This window comes from Hyaena hyaena, unplaced genomic scaffold (genome assembly GCF_003009895.1).
Source record: "Hyaena hyaena isolate Hyena2069 unplaced genomic scaffold, ASM300989v1 scaffold_176, whole genome shotgun sequence".
NCBI lineage: Eukaryota > Metazoa > Chordata > Mammalia > Carnivora > Hyaenidae > Hyaena > Hyaena hyaena.
The window spans coordinates 142,746-155,548 of record NW_024080809.1 but is presented as its reverse complement, the minus strand read 5'-3'; the positions used below and the strand labels follow the sequence as shown (position 1 = coordinate 155,548).

Genomic DNA, 12,803 nt, shown 5'->3' with positions numbered 1-12,803 from the left:
AGAGACAGCGTGAACAGGGGAGGGTCAGAGAGGGAGCGAGACACAGAATCTGAAACTGGCTCCAGGCTCTGAGCTGGCAGTCAGCACAGAGCCTGACGCGGGGCTCGAACCCACAAACCGCGAGATCATGACCTGAGCCAAAGTCGGACGCTTAACTGACTGAGCCACCCAGGCGCCCCATGGATTTTTTTAAGTAACATTTTATTTATTTTTTAATTTACATCCAAGTTAGTTAGCATATAGTGCAACAGTGATTTCAGGAGTAGAGTCCTTAGTGCCCCTTACCCATTTAGCCCATCCCCCCTCCCACAATCCCTCCAGTAACCCTGTTTGTTCTCTATATTTAAGTCTCTTATGTTTTGTCCCCCTCCCTGTTTTTATATTATTTTTGCTTCCCTTCCCTTATGTTCATGTTCTGTATCTTAAATTTCTCATATGAGTGAAGTCATATGATATTTGTCTTTCTCTGACTGACTAATTTCACTTAACATAATACCCTCAAGTTCCATCCACATAGTTGCAAATGGCAAGATTTCATTCCTTTTGATTGCTGAGTAATACTCCATTGTATATATATACACCACATCTTCTTTATCCATTCATCCGTCAGTGGACATTTGGGCTCGTTCCATACTTTGGCTACTGTGGGTAGTGCTGCTGTACACATTGGGTGCCTGTGTCCCTTTCAATCAGCACACCTGTATCCCTTGGATAAATACCTAGTAGTGCAATTGCTGGGTCACAGGGTAGTTCTATTTTTAATTTTTTGAGGAACCTCCATACCGTCTTCCAGAGTGGCTGCACCAGTTTGCCATCCCCTCAGCAGTGCAAAAGAGATTCTTCTTCTCCACATCCTTGCCAACATCTGTAAACACATGGATTTTTTTAAGCCCATTGATTCTACTCTCAGCTGATCAGATGTTGTCAGCATTACAGTTCTATCTATTTTTAAACCCTCAACTTACCCATTATTTGAATTATTTTGGAAGTTAATATGTATTTTTCACTTACTGCAGTATCTGTGCTCCTCATGCCTTCCAGCCTCTCAGATGGTCTGTCCAGGATCCAATTTCTTCTACCTGAAGTACATCCTTTAGAATATCCTTAATAGTCAATTTTCTCAACTCTCCCCCCACCCCAAAGATGTCTTTATTTTGTCCTCCTTGAAAGATAGTTTCACTAAATGCTGTTATTTTTTTTTTCTCAGCACACTGAAAATGTTATCCCATTGTCCTCTGGCTTCTACTGTGCAACTGAGAAGTTCACCATCAGTGTAATTATTTATTCTTTGTAGACAATCGGCCTTTCTCTCTGGCTGACAAAACGAGATGTTAAGTGGGTTTGTGCAGTTTCGCTGTGACGTGTCTGTGATGAATCACTCTTAAATATTGCCTCCACTCCATTCTCCTCGCTGGTCTTCTGGGGGATCCAGATCATACATGTGCTAGATCTTTCAGTCCATCCGCCATGTCTCTTCTGGTCCTGAGACTTCGATTAGGCGGCTCTTAGGTTGCATTTATGTAAATGTGCCGGGACTCTTTCTTCTTAGTCTTTGCTGTGACTCTCCACTCATTTTATCCCTCCTTCCCCCCTTTCACCTCACCACCTCTGCTTACTGCCATGGACTCTACCCAGCCTCTGACGCCTGCTTCTCACCCCCCTTCATTGCCTCTCTAAGGCCCGCCCTGACTTTTCTGCAGGCCCCATTCGTCTCCTTCTTGCGTCTTTCACAGCGCATACTGCCCTCTGCCTGAGAGAACATGGTGTAGAGCAAAGAGCACTGGACTTGGAGTCTGAGGACCTGAGGTCAAGTTCTGGCTCCACCATGTAATAGCTCTGTGACCTTGGGTAAGTCCCTTTTCTTGCTGACCCTCAGTGTCCTGAGTTTTGAACTGATGATAATTGGGATGGTAGGAAGACTGAAGGAGATGAGGCCCACTGAGGCCCCAGATGGTGCCCCATGCTGGCCATGAAATGAAGCTTCTCCTGGAACCCACAATGTGTCTTTTTGCCCCCAAGCTTCAATATAGAAGCCATTTCTGGCAGACCAGTGGTCTGGGAGCTGGATTCCAAGGCTGCCGCTGTGGAAATGTAGCTCTGAAGCAATGCTTAGATGAAGGAGTCCTTATTGCACTGAGATCTCTAGCTTGTGTGCCTCTAATTCATAACCCCCCCCCCCCCCCACAGCCATTTTTTCATTCCTGAACTTTCTCATAATCTTCTGCTTCGGAAACCCCAGTAGTTTCTCGTTGCCCTCAGAATTAGGTCTAGAATCCTTCTAATGGTTGGGGGAGGGCATGGGAGCTTGGCCCCTGCTGATCTCTGTGTATGTTGCCACTGCCCATCTCCTAAGTTGGTCTCCCCTCCTGCCTCTTTGGGCTCCCTTCCTGCCACGAAGAACTGTGAGCTAACCTCTTTTGCAAAGTAGATCCTTGCCTCACGCCTCTGTTTTAACCCTTCTGGTCTCAGTCTAGATGTTACTTCTACCCCTGGGGCCAGAGCTGAGTGGGGAGGCAACCAGTTCTCACAGTGCCTGTGGCCTTGATCACCACTGGTTATGGTGAGCCTTTTCTTTTTTTTTCTTCTTTTTTTAATTTTTTAACTTTTTTAAAATTTATTTTTGAGACACAGAGAGAGACAGAGCATGAATGGGGGAGGAGCAGAGAGAAAGGGAGACACAGAATCCAAAGCAGGCTCCTGGCTCTGAGCTGTCAGCTGTTGAGCCTGATGCGGGGCTCGAACTCATGGACGGTGAGATCGTGACCTGAGCCGAAGTCAGACACTTAACGGACTAATCCACCAAGGCGCCCCCAACCTTTCTTTAAAACCAAACAAAAGAAAGCAAAAACAGAAAAATTCTTCCAATCTTTATTTCTGTCCAGAGTCAAAACTTCTGGAAGGCAGGAACTGTTTCTCATTCAGTGCTGACTCCCAGGTGCTGAGCTTGGGGCTTGGCTCCTACAGAGTGCTTAGTACATACTTATTAAAGGGAGGAAGGAGAGAAGTTTCAGGAAACACTACATGTCCCATTTTTGGCGGGTGAGAATTGGCTCAGAAGGGATCTACAGTTGCATTCTCCAGCAATCATTCTAGAATGAGTCCGTGGAGCATCGTATGGTAAGGCCACATCCCTTAGCCAGCCCTGGTCATGGGCAGAGGCAGAAAGTCCCCATGATCCCTGGAGAGCAGTGTGCTCCCTCCCCAGTCGGAAGGGGTGAGATGATGCTCTCCCTCCTTTCACTGTGGTGAAAGCACATTGTGAAGAACTGTAGAACCTGGGAAAATTTTGTTCTTTGAGCTGTTTGCCTGGTGTCCGCAGGTGGATGGAGGAAGCCCTCTTTCTTCTTAAGAGCACGTACTGTTTTCAGGCGCTCATTAACGGGTGCAGGAAGGGTATTGGGCTAATAGTCGTAAGTCACACGGTGTTGTCATCAGAGCAGGACTCTTATTTGTAATCGATGGATGCTATAATTCTGGCTCACTGTTCATTGTTTGCTTACCCAATACATCCAAGTTAGCGTGGCTTAATTCGGAGGCAAGTATGCTAACCTGAGGTCCTGGGAGAAATTCTGCCCCCAGGCTCACAGCTGCTTGTTCTGGGCCCAGATGAGTCCCCTGTGGAATGAGGCAAGTGCCTGAGCCCCCTGTAGCTCCCCTTCCTGATGCCCTTGAAGGAGAATGAGGGGCAGGGATGAGTGGGGGAGAGAGTCAGGGGAAAGGTTTGCTGAACCTACAGACTTCTTTTCTTTTTCTTTTTGAAACCAGGGATTATTAGCCGAGAAGATGCAGAAGATCTCCTGGAGAACATGACGGAGGGAGCATTTTTGGTCCGGGTCAGTGAGAAAATCTGGGGCTACACCCTCTCCTATCGCCTGCAGAAAGGGTTCAAGCACTTTCTCGTCGATGCCTCTGCAGATTTTTACAGCTTCCTGGGAGTAGACCCCAATCGCCACGCGACCCTCACCGATCTCATTGATTTCCACAAGGTATCCCTTGGGGTTGGGGGGGGGGGAGCCGGTCAGGAGACGGGACTGGTAGAAACTTGAGCTGAAGGAACGCCAGGTTGTAGGTGTTGTAAGAGGTGAGGTGGAGAGGGGGCAGGCAGCCCCAGACGGTCTGTAGGATCACAGGGACATGGAACATTGGGGTGGAAGAGAGTAGAGGTTGTCTAGACAGGCTCTGGGGCCCTCTGTTCTCTCTGGCTTACCCCCTGACTGATACGGGTACCCGGTTCCTAAGCTCTTCTCATCTCGAGTATCTGAGGGCTCCCTACTGTCAACACTTAGGAGCTAGTTGACCCACCTTCTGTCCAAGCCTGCATCTCACCCCCAACTCATCCCTAGGATGTCCTGCCTGAGAACATTCTAGGCAGGTCTCTGGCAGCTCTGTAGAGTTAGCTGAAGCCTAGCTGTCAGCCCCGTAGTTTGAGAAGCTCTTCTGGTAGAGTTCCCATGTCTCTTGTTCCAACTACAGCTTTACCGCTTGGTACGTGTGTGGCCTTGGACAGGTTCCTTAGCCTCACTGAACTTTCGTTTCCTAACCAGGCAAATGGATGTAAATAATACTTAGTTCAGACCCCACGACCATTAGATGAGGCAGTGTACGTAACAGAACTGTGTAACTGTGAAGTGGTATGGGGGTTCTTGTTTTCCAGAACCCCTTTTTTGTTATTTGTTCCCCTGCTGTGGACCTCTCGCTGGGAAAGACGTTGCCTTCCAAACAACCTCTGTAGACAGAAGCAACTTTTGTGTTCATGTGGCTGTTAGCACAGTGGTAACTGGTGACTGGGAGAAAGCCAAAGGTGGAACTCGATGACCTGGAAGACAGGCCGAGAGACAGAGTCGTGGTAGCTCACCATCTCCCTGAGCTTTGTCCCTGTGCAAAGCTTCACCCTGGACCATCTCGCTGGGTTTTTGCTGCAATAGGGACTCTTGGATTTGTATTGTTTTTTCTTCATGGAGGTCCCCAGGGCTCTGGGGGACAGCTCTTGACTTGACCTTATAAGTCAAGTACATAGAAAATCACCCATTTACAAATACCTAGACACCGGGTGGAGAGTAATGTTGGAAAACTGGACTAACCAGGTTGAAGGCAGACTTCTACCTGTGGTGGGAAGAGCCTTCTAACAACTCTAGGAAAGAGAGACAGAGAGAGAGAGAGAAAGAGAGAGATCGGCAGCTGCTCTGTATCAGGCATTGTGCCTATTGCAGTACATCGTGTTCTCACTTAATCTTCATGACAGCTCTGTGAGGGAGGCGTATTAGTCCCATCTCACAGATCAGAAAACCAAAGCCAGTTAGCTTTGATATCTTCCCTAAGTTTTCGTGGCTGGTACCACCAGGTTCAGGAGTTAATACTGAAGCCATCTGTCTCTAAGGCTTGTGCCTTTTTCCTCTGTACCGCACTGCTTGGTTTCCCCTGTCCCATAGAAGCTGCCTTGAGCAGTGATGAACTCGTTCCTGGAAGTGTTTAAGCAAAGGGAAAAGGCCCATCTCTCAGAGATGCTATGCTGTGGTTCCTGCATAGGAAGGCTGGAAGGTCTTTGAAGGTCTTTATTCTCTTCCAAATCTAGGGCTTGAGACTGCAAATTCAATTTCATTTCTTCCACTAACGGGAGAGCTCATCTATGTCCATGTGGAAATCTGATATCCAGCATATATAAATTAAAATTTTAATTACACCATTAATTTATGATTACATTCTAAGAAAAATTAGATACAATACAAGGTGAAAGCCTTGTTCTTTAAAGATTTTTAAAATTTATTTATTTATTTATTTTTGAGAAAGAGAGAGAGCATGCAATCAGGGTAGGGGCAGAGAGAGAGAGGGAGAGAGAGAAACCCAAGCGGGATCTGCACCATCAGCACAGAGCCTGATGTGGGTCTCGAACTCACAAACCATGAGATCGTGACCTAAGCCAAAGTCTGTCGTTTAACTGACTGAGCCACCCAGGCACCCTGTGCCTTGTACATTTAAAATCCCCACTTCCCATGGGTGGCTCAGTCGGTTAAGCATCCAGCTTCGGCTCAGATCATGATCTCATGGTTAGTGGGTTTAAGCCCTACTTTGGGCTCTGTGCTGACAGCTGGGAGCCTGGAACCTGCTTCCGATTCTGTGTCTCCCTCTCTCTCTGCCTCTCCCCTGCTCACTTGTGCCCTCTCTCTTTCTCTCTCAGAAATAAATTTAAAATCTCCGCTTCCATCCTCCACCTTGAATTATTAGTTTGCCACGTACCTATCCAGGTATTTCCTGGACATTAACGTAGAAATTCATGTACATAAGGAAATACATAGTTTTGTTAATTTTTACCCAAACTGGACAGTTCTTTACCAATAGCTCAGCAATTTGATTTTTTTTTTTTTAAACAGAATCAATGTATCATATTGTGTATTTTTTAAAAGCATGGTCCCTGGATAAGTTTTAAATCCCACCTTCATTACTGTGTGTGATTGTGGGCATCTTCTGACGTTTTGATACTTTAGTTTCCTCCATAGTAAAATGGGTTTCAAAATAGCATTTGCCCCCTTAGGGTCACTGGGAGGTTCCATTCAGAGAACACTGTGTAAAGTGCTAAAACAGTGTACCTGACACTTGTAAGTTATCAGGACGGTGGCTGTTACTGAAACGGTTCTATTTAGTACACATACCACATCCTTGTACGTGGCCGCAGCATCACATGATGGCCACTTACTTCCAGGCTCCCACGATCACAAACAGTGCTGCAGACCTTTGCTTGTCTATGCCGCTTAGGGCGCATGCGCAAGGATTTCTGGAGGATGGATCCCTGGTACTAGGATTGCTGGATAGATCATGCGCAGTTTACTTTGAAAAGATCTGCCAGATTGCCCCCCAGAAATGTAGCACCAATTCATGCTTCTGCCAAAGCAAGATGAGACTGTTGCCCCACACTGCTGCCAGCCCTGGGGGTTATCAGTCATTTTAATTTTTTCCCATTTGATGGACAGATGCCATATCTCCCTGTTGATTACCTTGCATTTCTCTGGTTCCTCCTGACACAGAGGATCTTTTCATATGTTTAATGGCCAGTTGGATTTCTGCTGGGGATTGCCCATTCCTATCTTCTGTCCATTTAAAAAAATTTTTTTTCATGTTTATTTATTTTAGAGAGAGAGAGAGAGATAGGGTATGAGAGAGAGAGGGGCAGAGAGAAAGAGAGAGAGGGAGGGAGACACAGAATCCAAAGTAGAACCTAGGCCCTGAGCTGTCAGCACAGAGCCGGAAGAGGGGCTCAAACCCATAAACCAGCGAGATCATGACCTGAGCTGAAGTTGAATGCTTAAGCAACTGAGCCACCCACACGCCCCACCCTCTGTCCATTTTCTACTTGGACGTCTCCTTTCCTACTGATGTGTCAGTTCCTCCAGCAATGGAATTGCTCTTTAGTTATGTCCATTCTGCCCCTCAGGTCTTCTATGGAAATTTTTATTTAAATGGCATTGTTTTCATTTCCAGGTTCTTTAATTTTGAAAAAATAAAAGCCCATTCTTATTTCATGGATGATTTATGTTCTTATTCTCCCGAGGAGATGAATACCCATCCCTTCAAGGTGCTTTCAGTTTGTTTTATAAACTTGATATTCTCTTGGGTGTCCATTTTATGGGTGTGATTTTCCCTTTAATATTTATAAATTTTGAGCTATGAGGTGGTGTCCGGACTTGGAATTTCCTGTTTATCCACAAGTGGAAACAATCCCTGTTTCCCAAATCTATTCTCTGTAAGGGTTGGAGTTGACAGTGAGTAGCTCATCTTTTGGGCATGGGGGCGTAGGACCTTTAGTGGTCTTTCCCCGCTTCTGATCTGCCTGAGGCAAAGACCTTTGCCATCTGGGGTTCCCCAGCCCCCACCTCACTTTATCTCCTCTGACAATCTCATTTTGTAGGGCTTTTGTTTTTTCAGTACTCTTGAACACTTAGCTTTGTGGATGGCCTTCCTTCTTATTTTCCCATATTGGATTTCTCTCCGTTTTCTCAGTAGGGATTTACTTCTTTATAAAAGCAGACTTTCCCCCGTGTCATTTCTATAAATTTGAGTGAGGGGAAGGCAGATACCTATTCATTGACTTTCTATGTTTTTTTAGAATGTTTTATTTATTTCTGAGAGAGAGAGAGAGAGAGACAGCGTGAGCAGGGGAGGGTCAGAGAGAGAAGGAGATATAGAATCTGAAACAGGCTCCAGGCTTTGGGATGGCTGTCAGCACAGAGCCCAACACGGGGCTCGAACACACTAACTGTGAGATCATGCCATGAGCCGAAGTTGGATGCTTAACTAACTGAGCCACCCAGGCACTCCATAGACTTTCAATCTTGAACTGATCTCTCTCTGGCGGATGCTTATTTCCCTTGCTTGATTATAAGTGATCTTTCCTTTTTGTTTTTCCTTTTAGGAGGAGATTATCACTGTGTCAGGAGGAGAGCTACTGCAGGAACCCTGTGGACAGAGGGACAGCCCACCAGACTACCATCTGTTGTTTGAGTGATTTTTCCCCCCTTATCAATCGGACTTCTTTGGGCATCCAGTTTTTGAACTCAACTTAAGAATTTCCCAGCTCAAATCCTTCCTTATGGCCTTCTGGAAGGTCCATCACTATCCAGTGGGGTATATAGATTACTTAGCCTCAAGGGATATGAAATATATGGCATATGTGCCATCAGTCTCTGTCCCGATGCCCAGGACAGAAATTGCAAATAGCTGATGCAACTCTTTCACGAAGAGTTTAGTTATGACTTCAGAAGATGAAGCCTGTCTACTGTGGCTGCCCTAAAGTGAGCTGCTAGAGCACACGGACCACGTTTTCATAATCCAAAATAATTCCAGTGCCGAACTCTGAGTTTAACATATGGTAGACCTTCAGTAAATGTTTGTTTGAATGAATGCTGTTCTCCTGAAAGCTTTCCAACACAAATCTGCAGTCACTTCTAGTCATTTCCTACCCGTTCTGTTTATAAAGTCATGGGTACAGAGGAAATGTTGCATGTAAATTTCCATGGAAATTTTACATGGAAAATATGGCCGCTGCGTCTTTAATGGTGGACGTTATTGCCCTCATTGATTTTATCGTTGGAATTACCTATGGCTTCTGAGACCCAGCTTCCAGAGCAGGTGACTGATACTGCCCTGCCTTCTTTGTTTGCCGCCCCTGCTTGGTCTCAGAGGCATATCTTGACCCTGGTTTTATAATATTGAGGCAGTGGTTCCATGTACTCCCATAGCTGTGCCCCAAACCTGGGTTGACTTGTAAATCCAAGAAAGCCTTTGCTCTCTGGGATTTACCCCTCTTTGTGTGGGTTATTCAAATGATTACTTCTGCCTTTACAGTCCTTTTGATTTTGATCCTCACATTCACGTAGTCTGGGTATGTTTTTCATATCAACAAGATTCTTCCGGTGACCCCTCGATAACTCTCAGGGGCAGGGTCTTTGTGCCTACTCCGGTTCCACGTTTATGGACATATGCATAGAGACAGCATGCTGGGAGGGGAATATTATAGTGGCATCAAGCAGACTTGTGTTCAACTGCCCACCCTGCTAGCAGCCCTGTATTTGGTGGGGGCGGGAGGATGGATGGGCTGTGTGCCTTGTTGGTGGATGGGCTCACATTACTTGATGGTCATATCACACATCTCTTACATCACACCCCTCTTACATTATGCATCTCTTACATCACACACCTCCTACGCTCTACTTCACCTCTTGCCTCTCCTACTCTTCACATCCTTGGCTGCTTCTTACAGCCCGGTCACCATCACTGCAATTAGTTCTGAGCAGACTGTTTTTCTTCACTGGGCCCAGCAGCTTCATGTGAGATGAGCCAGTGCCTCCTTGCCCCACGTGGGGCTCTGGGCCTCTCATCCCCTGTGGCTGCAGACACAGTAGACACCGGACAACATGAGTAGGGCAGTTAACTCCCTGTGAGGTGAAGCCTGGGTCAATGGGAGACGGCAGCTGGTGGATTAGTTCTCTCTTCCTCCTCCCGGGGGGCAGTTTGGACAGGCGACTCTTCCTACGACCTCTGGGAAGACAGTCCTGCAAGACTGAGCCACGAGTCATGAAGGAACCAAGGGGTGGCCAGATGAGCCCACCCCCTCTGGTGTGGCCCTCCTTCCCCGCCTCCCTCTGCGGCTCCCCCCGGAATGGCGCTCCTGAGCTGAGTGTTCGGTAATGTCAGCTTTGCAACCTGACCCCCGTCTGCTGTCTCACAGGGCCCCTGAATGAATAAAACCAAGAGAAGGGCGGAAACCTGCTTCCTGGACGCGGAAGTGCTTTAAAACCATTACCGATTATGGTTAGATTTTCTTTTATGAGAAACCCAGTGGCCTCAGATGAACCGAATTTTAGTGTTGGCCAAGCTACTTACAAACTATGTGACTTTGCTCAAGTCATTTAACCTCATGAAAGCTCTGTATACTGAGAAGAGAGCTTTCTATCTGGCCGTCACTGGGTTCTTTGGAGGGTCAGCTACATGAGCAATAGGAAAGCTTTATCTAAATGGAAGACATTGCTCATAACAACCGTGCTAACAGCAGCAATTATTCCGGGCTCAGCAGCGATGTGTCAGGGGAATATGGTGTTGATGATTTTCAAGGTGTAAGAAGAAACTTCTAATTCCGAGAACTAGCGGCAGCTCTGAAAAGCAGACCAAGGGTTGAGAACCTGAACCCCTGAGCTGTTGTTTCTGTCACCCCTAATTAATATGTGAGAGACAACAGCTGGGTTTTCCATGCCTAACACATTTATTTCATTTTATTTGGGGCCCGCACTTTCTGCATGTCTCATATATTTTAGGTTTTACCTGGCCTTAAAATAAATTCCTCGTAAGTTGTCCTGCAGATGAAATTACTGTCTGGAAAACTGCAATTCCATCTTGAGAGTTTTATTATGCTAATAAATGTCAGGATTCTCAAATAAAGGGATTGGCTTTTTCTTTTTTTTTTTTTTCCTCCCCGAGCCCTACAAATATAATGAAAAACAGTCAGTCAGCTACAAGATTCAGCAGAGAGAAAATTTACAGTCTAGAACTAGAAAGAGAAGTTGTAAAAAAAAACGCTAGGCAACGTATCGGAAGATAAATGTCAACGAATGGAAGGGTGACTTGGGGGTCCCGGTCAGGGAGAGCCCTGAGTGGCCGAGCTGGAGAGCTGGACACCTGGGGTGCAGGGGTCTGGGGAGCTATAAGCGATTCCTGGGAGTCTGAATGGAGCCCTGGACATGAAGACCCAGGTGCCTGGGGAGGGCAGCCTTTTTTTTTTTTTTTTTTTTTTAACCCTTGAACCCTTCATTAGCCTCAGGACCAAATCTGGAGCCTGAAAGACCTCTGTTTTGTGACCCGAGGCAAATGTTTCCAATTCTCTGGGCCACAGTTTCCTCTGTGAAATGGGGTAAACCATGCCTGACTAAGATGGTGGCCTGTGAAAACGCAGTCGACTCTTGAACAATGTGGGGGTGAGGGGTACCAGCCCCCCACATGCTCAAAAATCCACATATAGTTTTTGAGTAACCCCAAACTTAACTAGTAATAGCCTGCTGTTGACAGAAGCCTTACCAATAACATAAATGGCAATGAAACACCTGCTTTGTATATGTATTATATGCTGTATTTTTACAATAAAGAAGCTAGAGAAAAGAAAGTGTTATGAAGAAAATCATACTAGGGGCACCTGGGTGGTTCAGTTGGTTGAGCATCTGACTCTTGATTTTGGCTCAGGTCATGATCCCAGGGTTGTGGGATGGAGCCCTACGTCAGACTCTGTTCTGAGCATGGGGCCTCCTTGAGATTCTCTCTCTCTCTGCCCCTTTCCCTACTCATGCTCCTTCTCTGTCTCTAAAAGAAAATAAAAAACAGAAAAAGAAAAAGAAGAAAATCATATTGAAGAGAAAATACATTGATAGCACTTTCCTGTATTTGTTGGAAAAAAAACCTCATGCATAAGTGTACCCGTGCAGTTCACAGCCATGTGATTCAAGGGTCAACTGTCACATAACGTGAGATTTTGTTATAGTCATGACGAATTCTGTTTAAGCTCTGTGTGTGTGTGTGTGTGTGTGTGTGTGTGTGTGTGTGTACTTCTCACAATCCTGCTGAGGGAGACAATACTGTCATTTCCACCTTGCGCACGAGGAAACTGAGGCATGGGGAAGTTTAGAACCTCCCCAGGGTCAACTGTCTGGGAAGTCATATTTTAGAACTGGGATTGGCCAGTCTGGCTTCAGAGCTGCAGAGACCTTATATGAGTGCTTCTCAAACTCGGGTGTGCAAAGCAGACACAAAGGGGTGTTCTTAAGATGCAGATTCTCTTTCAGTGGGTCTGGGGTGGGGCGTGAGGTTCTGCATTTCTAACGAGCCCCTGGGTGCTGCTGATGTGGCTGGACCGTCTGCCAAACTTTGAGAAACGAGCTTTGAGAGCAGGGCTCCACAAACCCTTGCCGCGGGCCAAAGTTGTTTCCATAGCCTCAGAGCCACGAGTGGTTTGTACATTTTCAACTGGTTGGGGAAAAAGTTAAAAAGAAGAATAACATTTTATGACCTGCGAAAATGATATTACATTCAAATTTCAGTACTCATAAAGAAAGTTTTATTGGAATAGAGCCGCCCTCATTTGCTGGCATAGCGGCTTTGGCTGGGTAGGGCCTGGGAAGCCTAAAATAGTTACTATATGGCCCTTCACAGAGAATGCTTGCTGACCCTAGCTTTAAATTATGTGCATGTGTTATGAATTATTTTGCTCTCTTGCTCTGCTTTATCTAAATCTACTCTTAGGAGCGATTCTAACACCATATTTATACTTC

The 12,803-nt window shown here is 46.0% G+C and overlaps 1 protein-coding gene across 2 annotated transcripts in view; it reads left to right on the top strand.

Annotated features, from left to right (window-relative positions):
• SH2D4B (SH2 domain containing 4B) overlaps positions 1–8,809 on the top strand; it is an 88,138-nt gene extending 79,329 nt beyond the window's left edge. The window contains exons 8-9 of one of the 2 annotated variants that reach the window (XM_039240557.1): positions 3,766–3,986; positions 8,405–8,809. In XM_039240557.1, the coding sequence (XP_039096488.1) occupies positions 3,766–3,986; positions 8,405–8,497 (314 nt within the window). In that variant the 3' untranslated portion in view covers positions 8,498–8,809. The remainder of the gene's footprint in view (positions 1–3,765; positions 3,987–8,404) is intronic. The other variant, XM_039240558.1, reaches the window with a different exon arrangement.
• Positions 8,810–12,803: the final 3,994 nt, after the last annotated feature.